Raw genomic sequence first — 20,337 nt, 5'->3', positions numbered from 1 at the left:
GATTCTATTTCACTGGAGTTCCTGAAAATGTTCCTTCTCACTCTTATACATTGCATGTTGTTTTCTTTTTTCTTTTTCAGCTAAGAGTCATTTACTTGAAGTTGACTTAGCCACTCAATTTAATCCACATATGGTCCACACTCTGAAGAAAGCTGAGAATTCTTGCAATGAATGTACAGAGAAGCTTGAAATGGTTTTCAACAAACCAGAATTACTTCGTTGATGTGGTCCTCTGAGCTGGACATTTAATTTTTAGCCAAACCCCAGTTGACAGAAACATCATAACTTCTGATTTTCTTTACTGTTAGAAAGGATTTTAGGATCTCCAAATTTTCAATATGGACTGCCAGTATTAAATCAGTAGTATCTACAAGTAGCTACTATTAATTTTATACAGGTCTTAAAAATTTAGTGATTAAGAGAATCTTAAATTATTATGTTTCTGTCAATAGTCTGTAGGCTTATCATTTTTCTGAGTTAACACTTCAATGTAGTATTCAACAGTTGTAATGTAAACTTTATTCTCAATTTATACCGGAAAATAAAACAATTTATTTATATGTACTTTATGAATTTCATTAATACATATATAACAAGTGATGACTGCTTAATCATTAACAATAATAAACCCTTATAAACTGGAAGAAAAACAAGGAACTCTACGCAAAAACTGGACAATATTTACAAAGATTTCTGCCTCTGTCCATTAATGCCACTGAATTCACAAGAGTCCTTGCATTACATTCATACTAAAATCTTGCATACAAATGAGTGAAATAATTATAGGCCTTGTAAAATAAGGAGAGATTACAACTAAGTCAACAAGCAACTGAATTTGAGAAGAGTAAAGATTGCTAGCAAAATAACTAGTGTGTGTTAAGTGCTAGCACTACTCCATTCCCCACCTAATTTTTAGCAAAAAGACCGATAACTTTTAAATGCTCATTTTCCCTGACCAAAATGAAGGAATGGCTTAAAGAATGGTGGGATTTCAAAATGAGGGATGATACAATATATGTATGTACAGAAATTTCGTATTTCAAAACTTAACTAAATAAAATATGAACACGAAAATAAATTATAAAATAAAAAAGTCCAAAACTCAACTAGAAATACAAGGATTTCCCCCAAGTACCATTATAATATTTTTATGCCAAGTTGATGGCAGTGGATATCATTTTTAAGTTGTAAAAGATCACTCTTTCATCTTCAAATTTCTGGTAATGACTTAAAACATGAATAACAACATGCAATACAAATAACATTCCAAATTCACTTCCCATTTTCAGATATATCTTAACATTTTTTGGCAAAACAAAATGTCACATTATGATGACAACTTAGGCACTTTTGAAACAGATAAGCTCCTCCCTCTCAAACATGATTGACAAGCTATGTACAGCAATATGAATAAATTACAGTTCCTATTTACATTCCATTTACCGGTTATCAACCAAGATCAATCGATCATAACTACAAATAACATATAATATACTGGGACTCTTTGGACATCTTTCAAATTTTCATTTAAAGGGATTGTAGTGAGGTTATTTTAAACTTTTTATATGTATCAGGGACACTAATAGCATCGATTTGCACCATTCCAATTTTCAGACATTGATGTCATGTCAGCATCATGAAAGCTGCTACGAATTAATAAGCAGCTTTTCAATAGTGATGTCATTTAAGGTTAAGCATTTCTAAATTTCAGGAACCACAAACAACTGATGGAAAATTAGAATGATGCTAATAAAAGTCAAGAGTGACCCCAAAACACATTTAAAAACTGGAAAACTTCAGTACAATTGCTTTAATTAAATTTCTTTAACCTTTATCAATCTCTTCTAAAATATGACACTATTTAAAATGGTTTTTCAAGAAGAGTTCATGGGTCAGCTGCACTAAATTCAGTTCTGTTGTGGAATGAATCAAAGGAATACTCAAGGGGAGGCGACTGATGATGAGCTACCACCAGATATTGTCCTATTACGGAATCTAGAAGCTGTTCTTCTGACTGCAAATTCCTCCAATAGTTCACTGTCTAATATTTGGGTAGTTGAAGGTCTCTCTAAGGGTTTCAAGGCCAATAACCACTGAACGAACTTCATCTACAACAAACAATGGTGTAAATCATGATAAGTCAATGATATCTACTGTTACAGAAAATAATCTTGTTTGCTTAAAGTTGAAAATTCAGCAAAATTATACGTATTAACAAAAATATAAATTTGAAATGTATTTAAAAAGTCTATAAACAAAAAAACAAATGAACGTGTGACTCTGTTGACCATAGACATAGGATTTTGAGAAAGGGAGTTCATTTCAAAATATCAACCCATGACATAAAGAGAATGCTGTAGCTCCTGTAGGTGCATGTATATGATCAAGTATGAAAGTTTTTCATTCCACCAAGTAAATTGGTGTATTTAGACAGAATCCTCTTTCTTTATTTTTGCAATTAAATACCTTACCTCTATTGGCATTTCCTTCTGGAATCTTTCAGGGAATACCAGATTTTTGACATTTACAAGTGTTCGGATTCTCTCCATTTGTGTAGAGAAAGGATAAAATAACTCAAAGAGAATCATTCCCATGGAAAAAATATCAACCTTATGATCATATGTTGCTCTAGCAACCTGAAAGGGAAAAGATTAGAAAAACATTCATAAACATATGTTACATAAAACTTTATGCTTATCATCAAAATAGATTTCACTTGTTATGTACATAATGAGACTGATTTTGAAGACAGTTGAAATATTAGAAAAAAAAGTATATCCGACAATAGAGACCCAGACTGGAATAGTTTAGTTGTCTGAAGATCACACAGCATGAAAGTGTAATAAAAAATTCAGTTTAAACATCCATTAAAGTGCAAGATATTAAAGAAACAACTACATTTAGATAACATCTTAGGTTCACAAACTACTGATCTGTACACATTAACAAAGATGACTTATTCAAAGTCATGATACTTTCACAAGCCAAATGAGATTAGAACCCATGACCACAATTTGTTTCAACCAAGAAAATAATGTTATGTTAAGAGCCAACATTCTAATCGCCCCATATTAATGTAGAAAATGAAACCAACCTGTTCAGGAGACATATATAACTGAGTTCCAACCTCGGCTGTATGTTTATCAGTCATACCAATCTGTTCTATATACTCATCATTCTGTTTCTCTACACCAGTTACTAAACCAAAATCTCCTATCTTTATAGCTCCATCAATTGAGAAAAATATATTAGATGGCTGAAATAAAAAAATTAGAAATTCTAAAGAAATTGTAGACATATTAAATATACAGCCCGCCAACCCCGGTAATCTCCCGCTTGAGTCCTTGAACTGTATATATAGAAGCCCAGAATGTGAGTAAATCAAATCAGTTTGAAGAGTTCAACCTTGAACGAAACTACTAGTCACTGATAACAAAAGGGATAACTGGTCGCACAAGCAAATCTTTATCTCACATATTAAATATAATTTGAAAGCATCTAAGAGATATACTATGGTTTATCAAAAGTCAATATATATTGATATTTCAGTTACAAATTTATCCTTTATTTGCTTAAAGGGGCCAATATTTTGTGATTTGGAATGGTAATAATCTAAAGATATGAAAGATGGGCATCATTTGATACCTCACCACTAACAATTAACAAATGTGTCAAATTATATATTCTTACAACAGTACTTTTAGACAATGAATAGTGCTGACATTAAGATTTTTAGATTCATTCACAATCAGTGGTGGCACCAACTGTCCACAATATTGACTTACAACACATAACTATATACTACTTAGGATACCGATTTAAACAGTTATTGACTGTGAAATGTGAAATATTATTGTGAAATGTTGCAGAGATTTTCTAAGCTTTTTATGTTTTATGTTTTATGTGAAAATTGATAGCATAGTATTTGAACCATTCAAATATTCAGATAGATATCTAATGGTTTTGGTCTAAAACTAAGAGTTTTATGATATCACTATCAGAACGGCCCTAAAACATTAGCAGGTTTTGCAAAATCATCAAATGCTAAGTTTTATAGAAATAACAACTACAGAATAACACATATCTAACCTTTAAATCTCTGTGCATCAGACCACAGCTATGAACATAATCCACAGCTTCCACAATTTGATCAAATACATCGAGAATAGTTCTTCGGTCACGATTTAACGTGTTAGCACATAACCAATCCTTTAATGTTTCTCTTCGACACAGCTGCATTTGAATATATAGATAGAGATTTCCGATTGGCTTAGTTTCTTTTTGCACTATTTCAAGTTTGTTTGATTTCGTAGACACTGATTCAGTTTCTGTACTTCCAATTTTAAATACTACATTCGATTGGTTTGAATCGTTACTGCTTTTATCCTTACAACCTGAATCTTCAAACACTATAGAGAACGATTCTTCTACTGCGGGACTGTTTTGGATGAGTCCATTGCTCGACACTGATGTATCACTTGATGTGGATATGTCATTGTTACTTTCGATTGCTCCAGATCTTGAATCTGCAAATTCAATTTGAAAGGAGTCCTCATTATTATCACAGTGTTTGTTGGTTTCACACGTTTCGATACTATACGAACCACTCTCGTCCGTAACTGACAAATCTAAGCCTTGATGTACTTCAAAAGTTTGTGAATTTCCACACTTTAAATTCCATTCATCACTTTTACTCAAACAATCTCCTTTACCAAATTTAGCAAGAAATTGACTTTGTTTTTTATGTTGAAAGGAAGAGAGATCTGTACCAGAATTACAAGGGGTTGGTGTCAAACATTCACTGAAAATACAGAAGTAAAGAAAATATGTAATTGATACTTTAGTTAAGATTGATGCATTGAAGATTATGTAATAAGAAGAAAGGGCTAAATCATTTTTCCTAAACTGGTCAAAAAAGACCATTTACACAAGTAAAAGCAGAGCTATAATTTCTTGTCTTGTTTGCTTGTAAATCTTCTCCACCTGTGACTTACAAATGAAGATCAAATGGTACAACATAATCCACGAACAAACAAGCCTCTTATCTATAAAATTATTACACATACCAACGTTTTTTTTTAAAGAGAATGCCTGTATTAAAGAACAAAAGGTTATACATACCTATCTTCTATCTGTAATCCAAGACTATCTTTCCATTCAAATGGTGGAGTTTCCATCCAAGCGTTGAAATATCTGACAATACCAGGGTGATCTAGTTTAGCGAGAGCCCTGACTTCTCTCATCACTCTATCTTTAGCTTGTAGACTGAAATTAAGATACATACAAAAGATTTAACTTAACAAATGCTATAGCTTTCATTTAACATAGCCACAAATAATTTCCCTATATAATCAAGTCCTTGTAGATTTTGGGTTTAGCACACTGCCACTCTTAGTACACTTGTTACATTGACACCTTATATCTATTTTGATAATATCGAAGAAGATTAGTTTTTAAAATCTTTTTGAATATTTTTAAAAATATAGGAGATATTAATATACATAAAATATCTGATCTGTTTTAATGAAAGGGACAAAGTATTGTCTTAAACCTCTCTTTAAAAAAATCTTCAAGCTGCCATTTTCATCTTCATTCTTTTCAAATGAGTAATAAAACAGACATACCTATTTGAAAGACAAATTCTTTTAATTGCATAGTTACATTCATCCATTTTATTAGTAGCTTCAAACACAACTCCAAATCCTCCTTTACCCAAACAATGTACAAAATCAAACTCTGTATTAAATCTGGATACAAATTCACTAGAATCAGAATTCTCAGAATCTGATCTCTGAACAGTTATATTACTATTATCATTTTTATCACCACTTTCAGACTGGAAAATAGAATAACAATGAGTTGGTATTGAATTCAAAACACATTGGCATTTTTTATAATTAAATAATGGTACACGATTTTATTGATTTCTACTGCAGGTCTTTTGTAACACACAATGTTCAACAATTTAATTGTTGATGATTTCACCTGATGATGACAATATAAATACAAATTTAAAACATACCACATGTTTCAGTTCCTTTTTAACTATTTTGGTAAGTATCATGTGTAATATAACTGATGTTATTAGACTTATAGCTATCACTTCTTTCCTGAAACATACAAAATATAATGTCTGTTGTAAATCATTTAGTAATGAGTATTCATAATGGTAAGTCATGAAGTGATGTTTGTAGTAAGTCATGGAGTGATGTTGGTAGTAAAAAATATAGTGATTCCCATAGTAATTTATGCTCTAAAGTAGATTTCAAGTCATGAAGTGATGTTTGAAGTAAGTCATACATTGATATCCATAGTAAATCGTGCTGGGATGTTTAATGTTTTTTATACACTGATGTGTGTAGTATACCATACAGTGATGTTTGTAATATATCATACACTGATGTTTGTAGTAAGTCATACACTGATGTTTGCAGTATACCATACACTATGTTTGTAGTACGCAATACAGTGATGTTTGTAGTAAATCATACAATGATGTTTGTAGTACATCATTCAGCGATGTTTACAGTAAGTCATTCAGTGATGTTTGCAGTAAATCATACAGAAATGTCAAAGTAAATAATACATTGATGTTTAAGTTGATCTAATAGTGATGTTTGTAGTAAATAATTCATAATTAAATATACATACCACCAGTAATGTAAAGAAGCTGGTAGATACATGATAGTGTCAGCCTCAGGCGTTAAATTATGGACTGGTAATAAATTCTGTCTTATAGCAGGGTACAGATAGTAACCATTATCTACAAATAGAACATGAACAATCAACTAATATATTTACACAAGTCACAAAGTTTTATTGAAATAGTACCTAGGCATATCCACATGTAGCTTGAAGAACTCCTACTTAAAGGAAATTCCAGAAAGGTTATAAAATAATGAAGTCACACTTAGTAGCCATGAAATATTTACTAATATAAGGAGAATGTGGGTTTCTGTCTGTTTGCCTCATGTACTCACTAATTATGTTCTGCACGCAGACATCTAACAATAACACAAAACAAATATTCAAAAAAAAGGTGTATAATACGTGTACATGTACTTACCAAAGGGATAATTTTCATGCCAGACTATCAATGATTTTTCCTTTTCTTCATCAGAGTTATCTCCCAGTAATGGTACGTTATTACCAGGCTTGTTACCACTGAATATTGGTGTTCTTGATGGTGCTAGAATACACATCAATCATATACGTATATAACAGTAATCAAACCAGTCAGTGATTGACTAATATTGTTGGTTAATGTTTTTTGGCTGAATCAATTGTACTCTAGTACTTTGTTGCAATATCTTTGTCTATCATAAGGAGTAAACTGACAAACCAATCATGGCTGCAATTCGATCTTTAAAGCACATAATTGCAACACAACGTTGCCAGTTGTATAGAAGTTGTCTTCACATTCTGTTTAGCATCTGACTTATAAGTATCATCCCTACAAATTGATGAGCAAGAAGTGTTTACCTGTACTAAGATATGGTCTCCAGGCTATCTGAGGAGAGAAATTACTGCCTGGTGCATTCATCATGTCTTCTCTTAATATAGCTGATGGTTGAACATACAACTGGTTCTGATGCATACCTGCTCAAAATATCAAAACAAATATTAGATCACCAGAATGAAAGTTGATGTCCCACTTTTGCGCTTAAGACTGGACAAATAATAATCCATTTACTTTTATAATGATTAGATAACTAACAAGACATCAAGTCAGCAATTTGTATGACTATCAATCTGTAATTTGTATAAAAGTATGCATTGATCTTTTCATTATGAAATTAATATTATTAATGTCCAACATATCTTAAAGACCTGCTATCCAACAGGTATTTCTAATAAATTTAAAGTTCAGTTAATGAAAGAGTAAAACTTGCCAACATATAGTAACGGTTCTTTAGGTAGACCTTCTATTGAGTTATCTGGTTGAAATGATGAGAGAGCTGGTACATACTTATTATCAAATAAACTCAATCTCTTCATTACACCCTTCTTTAATAACCAGGCATTTGTTACTGGACTGGAAAACTAAATATAGAGAGAAAGTTTTGAAAGTTGACTGTCAAGTAGTTGATGATAGATAATAAATATCTAAAAAAAATTGATATTCCTCTAAGGCAATGAATGGAATGGAGTTTTATGCCCTACTTTTTTGCACCTTATTGGGCTATTAAATAGAGGCAATGCCATGCAGTGTGAATGAAGAGAAGTTCGCAAGCATTAGCTTACATAAACAATGCAAATGTGTTTTCACAATGGAAGTCATAACAATCTTTCCCAATCCTTGTTCATATATATCAGTTTAGAAAGAAATGACTTTATTGATGGCATTCAAAATCACTTGAAGCTTGCTAATATGATAAAAAGTGTACCCTGCCTGACATTTTCAATATGGTATGGATAGCAAAAACAAATATTTAACGCAAGCATGTGGATCTAGTGAAAACTTTGATAGATCTTAGTGATATTGACTAACCCTATGTTGCCATAAGACTTGATTATCGTGGTCTGGAGACAGTGATACTATCATTCCTTCTGGTACAATAATCTTTAATGTATGATCTAAATAATCTGTTAGTCTCTCCTCTTCTTCAGTTTCATCTATAACAAAAACCATCAGTAGGAATTAAAAATCTTTATACTGAGAATATCTACTTAATGTCCTGTAATGTATACTAAAGATTCCACTACATCAATCAGCTGAACGAACATGTTAACTGATTTCTTAAGTCTTGTTCATTATGTTTATGCCTTCGTAAATGTTTTCAGCGTTCAGTGACATCAAATTATCTAAGGGGCTATATGTCTGATAAATGTAGTAAAAACATTTGTTTTTTACAACCAGTGATTGAGTGACTGGAAGAAAGACAGACAGATAAGCCGAAAGTTACCTGGAGTAGGACAAGGTGTTATTGTTACTCCATCTTCATCTCCTATTTCATCATCAGCTAGTGGTAGTGAAGCATCAACAAACTCTAATTCATGATGTCCAACACTGAAGTTCCACCTAAAGAAAACAAATATTTGAGTTAATTCGTACTACTGATATTGACTGCAGTTTTACTTAATGCTTTTCTGAACCTCATTGAAATAGTGAAAGCTATGTTTGAATAACAAAGCATCCTTTTAGCTCCTAATAAATTGTTCACTTTAAACACTAAACAAATATGACTTTAACTGCTTTAAAAATTAAATAATAATTGCTTCAGAAGTCTCTTTGTCACTTTCTCCAGACATATAAATTCTCAGACATGAAATTTGTCAAAGCTACCTTTCTGTTCCAGACTTGGATTCTACAGCTCGGACTGTCTGGGTACTTCTCTTAATGACAATAATATCTTCATCATCAGTAACCTCCCCTTCTCCAAGAAACTTACATCCATCAACACCACATACATATCGTACCTATGATAGAAGTTATTATTATTGAATGTTATGTTCAGGACTGCAAATTCTGTATTTTTATGAATTGTTGTTAAAAAAAAAAAAATAATATGAAACCTATTTGGTTCAATAAATGATAACAAAAAATTCTCACTGTCAAATGAATATATAAGTTTTTATTCAGTTATCTTACTTCTTACTATATTGTGAATCATGTGTCTAACATAATCCTGAATTAGTAAGGAAATATGAGCCTATGATTAAAATCATTGACCAATGAGATAAAAGTGGGGAGAATATCAGTTTACATAATTTATAGTTAGTTAAATGGTTAAACACAATAATAGTAGTCCTTATTTGACAGGAAATCTAGTTTGCAAGAGGCAAAGCTTTTATGGTACCTCCCAAAAGTACACATATAATATATACATTACATACAAGGCAGGCTAATGATGAAAAGGCAAAAAAATACATGTATAGAAATAAAAAAGTTGATGCGCTATAAGTTAGTCTTCCTTTAACCTCATTACAAAAAAGGCAAGAGCAATTGAGTAAGGTAATGAATTTCATAGAAGATTTGCAGTGAATTAGATACAAAGATCTGAATAATAGAGTTTTCTCAAGTAATAGTTTTACCTGTCCAGATAAAGCATCTACACCATAAGATTTGGTATCTTTACCTCCAATCATCATAGTCCTATCATCCAGACGGAATGAGGAGCCGAGTAGCTTCTCCGCTGTAATAGGTACAGCCTCTATACTGTCACCATCATATTGATATAGACCTCCATCTAATGATGGTATCAGTCTGGTTCTTACCCCATCTTTATTCAGCTAAAATATACAGTATTTTCCTGATAATTACCATAATCAGGGCATTAAGCTTAGTTGATTGGCTCTTCGCTTATCTAAAGTGCTTGAATAATGACCTTATTTGCTTGACCACAATAATGGTGATTGTGAGTTAAATTCTCTGTCAGCATTTGAAAGTCTGGTAACCTTGAATAAGTCATCTTTATTCAGTGTTCCAGTGAACCCAGCTCTTAATAAGAATATATAATACAAGTAAAATCAATGTAAAGATAGTAGATAGGATCCATGAGAACATTAGTCATTGTATTTCCTTTTTTAGTAATAAAACTACATAAATCTCCTGTAGGCAAATGACTTTTTGAACTGAAGATTTCATAAATAATCTAACCTCTAATTTGCCAATACTAGAAGATAATAATGGTCTAGCATCAGCCTGTACAGACCACAATAATTGTCCTTCATTTTTAACATCTAATACTGAAACTCTACCATCTAGAGTACTCACAAACATCAATAAACTGAAATGGAAACATAGAAAGTTATTTTCAAAATTTGATAAGTTTCATTTCAATCATTTTATATTTAGACATAAGAGGAAACATTTAATGTATAAAACCAAGGCTGCATATTAAACTTGAATCTGTAACAAGTTTAGCATGCAAAGTTTTGATGCAAAAACACAGTCTGATAATAGGATATAAATTAATTCAATTATCATCATAATGAAAGTAAAGCCTCAGGGTGTGCTATATAATAATATTTTAACCTTCATAATTGAAAGTTTCAATGTTTATAATTCAATTTGTTTACTACATATTATATATCCTAAAACATAAGGGACACCATTCCACGCCATGGAGACAGGGATCTGATTGCTGCAATGGACAAAGTTCTGTTATAGATAGATGTAGGCTGTAGATAGCTGCGATGTAAGTCAGATTTGGCCTTAGGGGATTCCCCTTACTAAAACTTAATGCTGCATCAGCATTATTATATGCTATATCCATATAGCAAGTTACCACTCACTTGTCTTTGACAGATTCACAGTGGCCTCCACTGACTCTTGGGTGTGAGTCCTGAATGGAATTCCCCAAATGATCTTCCTCTGGAACCTTGACATAACCAGGTTTTCCTGAACATATAGCACTCAAAGATGCTATGACGCCTACAACACGAGCCAACCACTTGCTACATCTATTCCTACCCATCTATCAGACATAAAAATAGCATCTATTATGCTACATTGCAGAATTGTCAGGAATTATGATTCAATACTTCAATGTTTACAACTTGGTCGGAAGTTCTACTACAACTAATTTGATTGGTCCAATAGATGAACATACTGGAAATGACGTCAGGTTTAAAACGTGGCTTAGAAATACTGTATTACTTCCGGTGTCAATCTGGAATTTTCTGTGCTAAAAATAGATTATGACATGACTTTGATCTACTGACCTACTTTGAATTTCTTAACTGAAACGAAGCAATCAATTATTATTTCCTCATTACAAATTTAATTATATAGATTACTATTCAATGACCCAGCAATAACACAACAATTGATTTATACAATAATTTCAATTGATTATTTATGATATTTAATAATTTTTTAAACAATCGATTCGTTTCAGCAAAGAATATAAAAATTTGAAAATACCAAGATGGCAGCCTCCATGAATTCTTTTTTTTTGAAGAATGAATAACAAAATATTGCAATGAATGGAAGTAAAATGAAGAATGATTCTGGGCCAGAACCAGATAAAGCTGCAGTCCATGATATCATCAATAATATCAAGTCTCAGGGTGTTTTTGATCAGTTCAGAAAAGAATGTTTAGCTGATGTTGATACAAAGGTTTCATTCTTTTGTTTTTGTTTATTTTGTAAATGAATTGAGATACCAGTCTTAATCTGAATAAAATATCCATATTATGCACCAGAGTCAAAATTTAATGTCATTGAATGTGTTTTTGCATATGATATCAGCATTGACATTGTCAATTTATGTCAACATCCCTCCTCCTACCATGTACAGTGGTGTAACCTATTTTCGTGGATATAAGGATTCAACACCGAATTTCGTCAAAGTTAAAAAAATGAAAAAAACATTTTATGTCTTAGATGTTTTTTCAGATATTCTACAAATAATTATTTAATAAGTTTATTTTGATTTTCTTTATGAATCCTTCACTTTGACCCATATTTCATGAGCAACCAACTCGGCGTCACCTATTTTCGTGTACAATGTTTGATCTATAAATAAGTCTAGAAAAACACGTTGTATGGATAACGGGTGGTATAATTAACTTCTCTTAGTATTTATCTTTAATATCAATTCATTATAACTAGTGACAATTCCTTCAAAGAACCACGATTTTAAAAAAAAATAGTGGCTGACAAAATAAGATACGTAGCGTGATTTATTGCTAAAAGTCACTGAAACAACATAAGAAAATGGTCCACTTTGTGTTCCATAGAAATTTTCTGCTGACAGAGAATCCGCTAGTTGATCACGTGACTTCATTTGTTGGAATATATTCTAGCAGACGACACTTGGGATTATAAGGAAATTCGGCCGATAAAAAATTGTGACGTTTGGTAATAAGTGAAATCCGCCATTTTGTATTTGTCAAAGTAAACATTAATACATTTTACCTTGCTTGAAACTACTGGATTCATTCTACTAGCTGATATTGTAGAGAAAACCCATGTTTATCAAAACAAACTAATGCGGAGGTCGCGCAAGGTAGCTCATGTAAATTATTAAACATTTCCGGAAATCCACGAATAATATTTTTCCACGAAATTAGGTTACTTGACTGTATATGTTTCAGAGGTCTTTTTTATTTGATCAAGTAAATCAATGGCTCTAATTCTATTTACAGCTTTAATTCAGTACTAAAACAAGTAACAAATTTTAAAATGATATAAGTGGCTTTTATTATTTTCAGCCTGCTTACCAAAATCTACAGTCAAGAGTTGAGAATTATGTGAATAGATTTTTATCGAAACAGACATGGACACCAAATTTAAACAAGAATCAGCTCAGAGAAAGTCTTAGGAAACAGATTAATCAGTGAGTCCTGAAGAATTTTTTATTTATGATAAATTTAGACATAAAAGATAGTGGACCACAGCCATATACGCCCACCACGGCATGCGGATGGTAAAAATGAAACATCCATTTTAAGTTTCATCAAAATCGGTTGAAGACTAAGAGAGTAATAGCATATTCAAGATTTTGGGGCAACTCTGCTTCTAACGGTCGAAAATAGCTCAAATTCGAACTTGATCTTCGTTTTATGAATATGTATACACATACCGAATTTCATTTGTTTCCGACGGACGGACAGGGGTGCTGACAATATACATCCACATGGAGAGATGTGGGTGTATAAAAAGAGAAAATTTAGAATACAGACAATTTTGTCGATAAATTTTCCATTAAATTTCATCTTTAAATTACAATGTGATTATCGTAAGATTTTTTGAGTATAAGGGGCATCAATTTATGACTTTGCTCTTTGTAACATAGCAATAGGTTATGGAGATTACTGATATGATTTAGTGAACTGTTCACTTCTAAACACTACAAACAGCTAATCCATTATAATGCTTATAATTTATCATTTATAGATCTGGAATGTTAACAAATGGTGTAGAGAGAATAATAGAACAAGTTGTCAATCCTAAGATATTTCAGTTTATTAAACCAAGAATTGATGAAGTGGTTTGTCAACATCTTGGTATTGATCCTAAACAACGACAAGAAGAATTACATCAACGCAAGTTACAACAGCAATCTTCACAATTAGGTGAGATGTCAGTGTTCATATACCTCAATCTTATGACAGGAGCAGCCAGTTCTCTTCTTATCTTTCAACCACCCTAGCTCCTACTTTCATGAAGAGGTTTTTTTCTATTACTTTGTTTTTCTTTATTATAGGTGCAACATCAAGAGAAAATGCCAGTTATAATCAAAACAATCCTCAATATACACAAACAAACTGGCAACCACCTAATCCTTTTGGTGCCCAAAATCCTAATATGCCTGTTAACATGTCATTTCCACCACAGTTTGGATTTAACCCTCTACATCCAACATTTCAACAGATTCCTGGATGGGGTGGGTTGTATCCTCCTGGGATGGAACCATTCAGTGCACCCCCATTACCAGCAGAACAACCAGCTGCTCCTGGGACTGAAGAAGCACCCCTTCCACCCCCAGCTGCACCCCCACCTGAGGATACCAACACCCCTCCTCCTCCAGAACATGAACCAGAGGAAGAGACTGTGGCTGCTGAAGAACAAACTGACGTAAAACATGATGAAGTATCCAAAGCTTCTGGTTCACCAATGGATATTGATGAGAACAGTCGAGGCTCTTCAATCACTGAGGTAGAAATGACTGATGTGGAACATCCCAAAACAGAAGTAGTTGAACCAAATCCACCAGAAACAACCAACACTGATTCTCAAGAAGCTAGTAAAAAGCAGTATAAGTTTGCATGGAGTAAGGCTGTAGAGGAAGAGGATGATGATAATATTGATGGGGATCTAAGTTCCATTCATACCAGTGATCTTTCTTCATTTGAATATTCCTCTCCTAGTGATAATGAAGAAGATAAACCAGCCAGTGCTCAGCCATCACCTGTCAAATCACCTGTTAAACTACCACAACAAACAGTACAGAGTGAGTATGAATGAATTTGTGTGACTTCAATATAAGTGATTTAAATCTTATTTGATCATTATATATATTGTAGTTTCAAATTTCAACTACAAAGAAAATTTTTTTTCAAAAAATACTTCTTGGTGACTTTAATTACAGAGCAATATAGAAAATATTGAGACATAATATGAAATATATGGTCAGTAGTTTATGCTGTGCATTCTTCACATTTGTTAGGAAATTGATATGTAGATATTCTAATAGATTTTTATAGTCACAGTGTAATGACAAAAGTGCACCCTGCTCCACATATTAGAATAGTTATGACTTTTTTTGGATATACTACTTTCATTTTCTATAATTAATATGTTGTGTTAATTTCAGCATCAGAACAAGAAAATACCGAAACTCTTGCTGAATCAGCAACAACTGGTAATGAAACCACTGATGTTTCACCTCATAAACCTCGTAAACTTTTATCATTGACCTATAATCTAAGTGATAGTGATGATGATGAAACTCGAGAGGAGAGGAAGGCTAGAATTGTAAGTTAGCCTATATCATAAACCTTCTTAATCCTTCTTTATATGGATATCACTGTTTCCTTAGTACTGATGTTGTATTTTATAAGGTTATATATCAAACTGTTTACTAAAGTAATGGTTATCAATATAATTTGTCCAGGTATTCATGTATATGAATTGTTAAATGAATACCAATATATGATATATCAATGTCTATACTTAGGCTAAAGAGAAGGAAGAGAGGTATCAGAAGAGATTACAGAGAAGAGCTGAACTTGAAGCTAAGAGGAAAGAAAGAGATGAAGAAAGAGCCAGATTGAAGGAAGAAAAGAAGAAGAAGGATGCTGAGAAACCTGCTGTAGTTGATGATAAAACTGAAAGTTCTCAGACTGGTAAGTTGTCGTAATCAAGTATATCTTGATGATGAAGTGATGGCTATCAAAATCATTGTCTTCCAGTGTTGATGTGCTAGCATTGAACTGAATTAAAAATTATATCACTGTGACGTTTCTATGAATCCTTAGGTGAGGGCACTCACATGCTACTCTTTCCCTATATTACAATATTAAGAAATATGAGAGAGGAATGGCAAAAGCAAGACCTGTCTCAGTCTTTGGAGGGAGATATTGTTAAATTTATTACAAATTCTACATTATATTGTTTAGTAAATATTACAAGATAACATGAAAAATATTTTGATATTTTATAATTCAGAATCAAAGACAGAAGATGTGACATCATCAATGGAAACAGAGGATGAGAAGAAACCAGTTAGAAAGAAGAAAACAAAAGAGGAAAGAAAAGAACAATTATTTCAACAGAAGGCAATGGAGAAAAGAATGGCATTACGTAGACAGAGAACTCGAAATAAACGATACACGTCAGAAGAGTTTACTTCAATATTCACTTCGCAAAAAACACCTTTCTCTAGTCAGAATTATTCTCAAGTTGTAGAGGAAGTAGAAACTGAAATAATAGAGACAGAGACTATTGAGACTGAAACCATTGAAATAGACAATACAATGAATTATACCATGGAGAATTTCCAAGTCAGTGAAGTTTCCGTTCAGACCCCACCCACTCCAACCCAAGATGAATATCCTGAAAATGTTGCCGATATTCCGCTACCTGACACTCCTGGTCCAATTGAACTCCCACAATCGGCCTTGACCTCTGTTACCATAGTACCATCTGAAGGTCAGCAGAAGATAGAAGAAAGTCAGCTACAAGCTGTGTCTCCTGAAAGTAACGCATCTGAAAATTCTACTCCAGCCACTGGAAACAGACGGCGCAGTATATCAGGCGAAGGAGAGGCTCCAACTAGACGTTCACAGCGTCATCTAGCTGCGGTAGAAATCAGAACGAGGAGAGAATCACAAAGGTGAGTTAAGTAGCATTTTGTTGTTAACAATAAGTTACTACTGAAGACAAGACAAAAACTTTTGTGAAAACTCTTGACAACTGAAGTCAGGTAGAGACTCATTAAATATTGTCTTGTAACAGTCAGTATGACTCATGGGCAAAACTGTATATGTGTTCAAAAGAAATTTGCATTGACATTGTTTTTGGAAGGAAGATGTTGTATTTCATTGTTGGATGAACATATGGTTAGACGCTTTATTATAAGAATGTTCTGAATTGTTTTAATGATGTTGACATTAGGTACTTTCACTTTCATGTTAACAGCGACTGAAACATTCCATGTCATATTTGCTCACATATTCACGTGTACTTTCTGTATCATGTATTTCAGAGGGAAATCACCTGAAGGAAGTCGTTCTAAAACTAGTCAGAGATATGATACATCAGATTTATATAAACCTAGGATTAGTCGTAGAAGACATACTCCACCTTCGGCAAAAAGGTATGGATTGGTTCTTCTTGAATTGATATGAATGTTTTATTTTAAACTTGCAATGTTTTAATAATTGTAAGCAGATCTAGCCTTTTATTGAATAAGCACACCTCTTTGATACTTTGATAAAATATTTTGTGCTTTTTCTATGATATGTGTTTGTTATATGTACTCCTCACTTCTTAATGTCGTTCAAATTCTACAGCCTTTTATTACTAATATTTTAACTTCCCAATTAAGAATATATTGATAAAGAGTAAGGTTTGATGTTAATAATGATATACTTTTCAGTTCTGAAACACCTACAGCATCGCCTAGCCTTGATACTCGGTCATCTAGAAGATCTAAGAGGGGTCAGAAAACTGACAGCTCAGAATCTGGTATGTCTTTAACTTCTTTGAGAAGGGTTAAATAACCAAACTTTATGTTGAGGCATCATTTCTGATGCTGTAGATTGTATTTTGTTATAAGACACGGTCTAATCCTTTGAATATGATGATTTGTGTGGAAAAAAACGAAATATTCATTGACAAAGAGTTATCATTTTGTTAAATTCTTCCCTTTCAGTACAAGAATTAGAAGATGGTAGTGTATCAGTTTCTTGTACATTGGAAATCCTTCAAGGTCAACTAGAGGTCGTAGATGCTGAAAGTGGGCAGTTGAAGACTGTTTCTGCAGATTTAATGGATCCATCAGTAGTTACAATCGGGGAAACTGAAGTCATTGAGACTGCTGTAGTATCGTCTGAATTGCTTCAAGGTGATGATTTTGAACAAGTTGTAGAAGCTGGAGAAATTGAAACAGGTGAAGTTGTAATCGAGGAAGATGATGATGTAAAAGTAGAATCAAAACCAAAGAAGATCTCTCGCAGACGCCATTCTTCAAAATCTACCAGGACATCCTCAAGGTCAACTTCAAGGTCAAGGTCACACAGAACTTCACGAACTTCTTCCAGATCGTCTTCACGATCCCGTTCACGTTCTAGATCAAGACACTCTGCTGATACTAGATCCAGGCGATCCAGATCTGATGACTCAAGGTCACGCAGGTCAAGGTCAGCAGGTTCCAGATCCAGAAGATCCCTCTCTGAATCTAGATCTTACTCTACATCAAGATCCTATTCCAGATCTAGATCCTATTCCAGGTCAGGCTCTTATTCTAGATCCAGGTCTCACTCAAGGTCTAGATCATACTCTAGATCTTACTCCAAACACTATTCAAAGTCAAGGTCACGTTCTCGATCAAGGTCAAAGTCCTTAAAGAGCACTGAGACAATTTCTGAAGAAGAAGAAGGAGAAGATGGAGAATTAGGAAGAAGTAAGAAACCAATTGAAGAAGTCTATTTTGGAGAAGCTGAAAGAAGAATGAGAGAAATTATTCGTAAGCCTGTTGAACAAATTAGCTTTGGATTAGCTGAACAACATGCCAGACATAGAGCACCTTGGCCTGCTGGAAATTGGCAGGGACAAAAAACGTAAGTTCTTGTGCATCTTTATTTGCAAAGATAAAAATACTTTTATATAGAGTTAGTGGTTCATGCAAAAAATACTTGCAGTCACAAAATAATATTTGAAAATTATTCACAGATATTTAAAACTCACGAAGTTCAAAAAGTCTCTTCAGAAAACTGATTAGATCTTTTGAAATTTCTTTTTATTAGTATGAAACCAATTTGAAAAATGCAGGCAATTCGAAACCCTTGATAATTATTGAAGTCAGTCATGAGTAATATCATTTGATTGTTATCCATTTCAGGAGAGGAAGAGCTAATTTTAGAGTATCATCAAGAGGTCCATACACCAATTATCAACGAGGAGGCTACTCAGACAGAGGATTTAGACGAGCTGGTGTTTCTCCCAGAGAAGATTTCAACAGGTCACCCACTAGAGAGGCTGCTGCTTCTCCCTCGAAAAGATATTACCCCATGGGTGAATCACCTCCATATAATAAATCACCATCACCAACATATCGTCCGATATCACCAGGTCCTTTTGACTCACCGGAAGATGAAAGATTCAGAGAGTCGCCAGCCAGATATAGGCCACCTTCACCAGGAACACCACCAAGAACAGGCTACAGACCTCCCTCTCCCAGTGCTAGACCTGCATACCGACCACCATCTCCTAGTGGTTACCATTCAGCTTCTCCAACAAAAACTGGCTACAGAAGACTTGAACGCCCCCCTTCACCCAGTTCTGCTCATTACAAATCACCCCCAGGATCTGGTTACAAATCAGAACCCATTCACCCCACAATTCGACCTTCGACCCCACCTCCTATTTCTGGTGACCTTCAAACATCACCTATATCATCTTCACCATCTGAGGGCCAGTGTACCCCTAGTCCAGTTTATGACGAACCTGTCTCCAGACAAACTCCTCCCTCAGCTCGACCTCCAAGTCCCCAAGCCTTGAGACCCCAAACTCCACCCCATATTGACAGCCCTGGAGTGGTGTCACCACCTTCACCCCCTTCAATCAGAGAGACTCGAAGAACTAGAGCCCCTTCTCCTCCCCCTGTACATTTTACTAGAAGCCACAGAGAGAAGAGTCCCCCTGCTAAGAGACCCAGGAGATAATAAAACAATACTGTATCTGGTTAGGTAAAAGTAATCTTAAGGTATTAAAGTCTCTTGGTTAATTGTCTGAAAGGGATATAGTGTATAACTCTCCTGATAAATGTCAGTTACAGATAGCTGGAATAAGGCAATTATTTAGATAATCTTTTCATCTTTCACTTTCTTTTGCTGTTATTAAAAGGAAATTACACCCAGAAGTACAAAAAAACTTGTGAAATTTAGCTATTCCTTTTGCATCTAATGTAAAACAGAAAATTACTATCAATTAGTAATGCATTGCAAATAATAATAAATAATTTTGTAAAAATTTAGCTGATCAGTTTATATCAGTTGATAAATCCAATCATGTTATACAGTTAAATATGTTGTTCTATTATGAATCATGAAGAGATGACCAAAGTTCCAATATTATGGATAATTATTATTGTTAGTGCTACTTTTGTTTTTTAAACTTGATGTGTACAATATTATACAGATACAAGGAATTCCCCTTTACAA

General features: G+C 33.5%; 4 protein-coding genes across 4 annotated transcripts; 2 read left to right on the top strand and 2 right to left on the bottom strand.

Moving 5' to 3' along the window:
- Window positions 1-1,940: 1,940 nt before the first annotated feature.
- On the bottom strand, window positions 1,941-5,755 carry LOTGIDRAFT_115590 (hypothetical protein; the record flags this gene model as incomplete). Its single annotated transcript, XM_009054110.1, has 6 exons — window positions 1,941-2,108; window positions 2,472-2,636; window positions 3,095-3,256; window positions 4,090-4,286; window positions 5,147-5,247; window positions 5,625-5,755. Coding segments are annotated over 6 exons (924 nt in total), but the record flags the coding sequence as incomplete, so codon positions are not given.
- Window positions 5,756-7,866: 2,111 nt separating this feature from the next.
- LOTGIDRAFT_159606 (hypothetical protein) lies at window positions 7,867-11,420 on the bottom strand (the record flags this gene model as incomplete). Its single annotated transcript, XM_009054109.1, has 7 exons — window positions 7,867-8,043; window positions 8,492-8,616; window positions 8,907-9,022; window positions 9,287-9,420; window positions 10,036-10,233; window positions 10,601-10,730; window positions 11,239-11,420. The coding sequence occupies 7 exons, from the start codon at window positions 11,418-11,420 to the stop codon at window positions 7,867-7,869; spliced, it is 1,062 nt and encodes a 353-aa protein (XP_009052357.1).
- A 540-nt stretch (window positions 11,421-11,960) lies between these two features.
- LOTGIDRAFT_57578 (hypothetical protein) lies at window positions 11,961-13,970 on the top strand (the record flags this gene model as incomplete). The annotated part of the gene is made up of 3 exons (XM_009054028.1): window positions 11,961-12,065; window positions 13,162-13,286; window positions 13,847-13,970. Coding segments are annotated over 3 exons (354 nt in total), but the record flags the coding sequence as incomplete, so codon positions are not given.
- Window positions 13,971-14,387: 417 nt separating this feature from the next.
- LOTGIDRAFT_214393 (hypothetical protein) lies at window positions 14,388-16,181 on the top strand (the record flags this gene model as incomplete). Its single annotated transcript, XM_009054108.1, has 4 exons — window positions 14,388-14,903; window positions 15,267-15,427; window positions 15,630-15,798; window positions 16,121-16,181. Coding segments are annotated over exons 1-4 (726 nt in total), but the record flags the coding sequence as incomplete, so codon positions are not given.
- Between the last annotated feature and the right edge of the window lie 4,156 nt (window positions 16,182-20,337).

Source organism: Lottia gigantea (genome assembly GCF_000327385.1).
Source record: "Lottia gigantea unplaced genomic scaffold LOTGIsca_21, whole genome shotgun sequence".
Taxonomy (NCBI): Eukaryota; Metazoa; Mollusca; class Gastropoda; family Lottiidae; genus Lottia; species Lottia gigantea.
The sequence above is the reverse complement of the archived record's forward strand: the minus strand, read 5'-3'. Positions and strand labels throughout refer to the sequence as shown.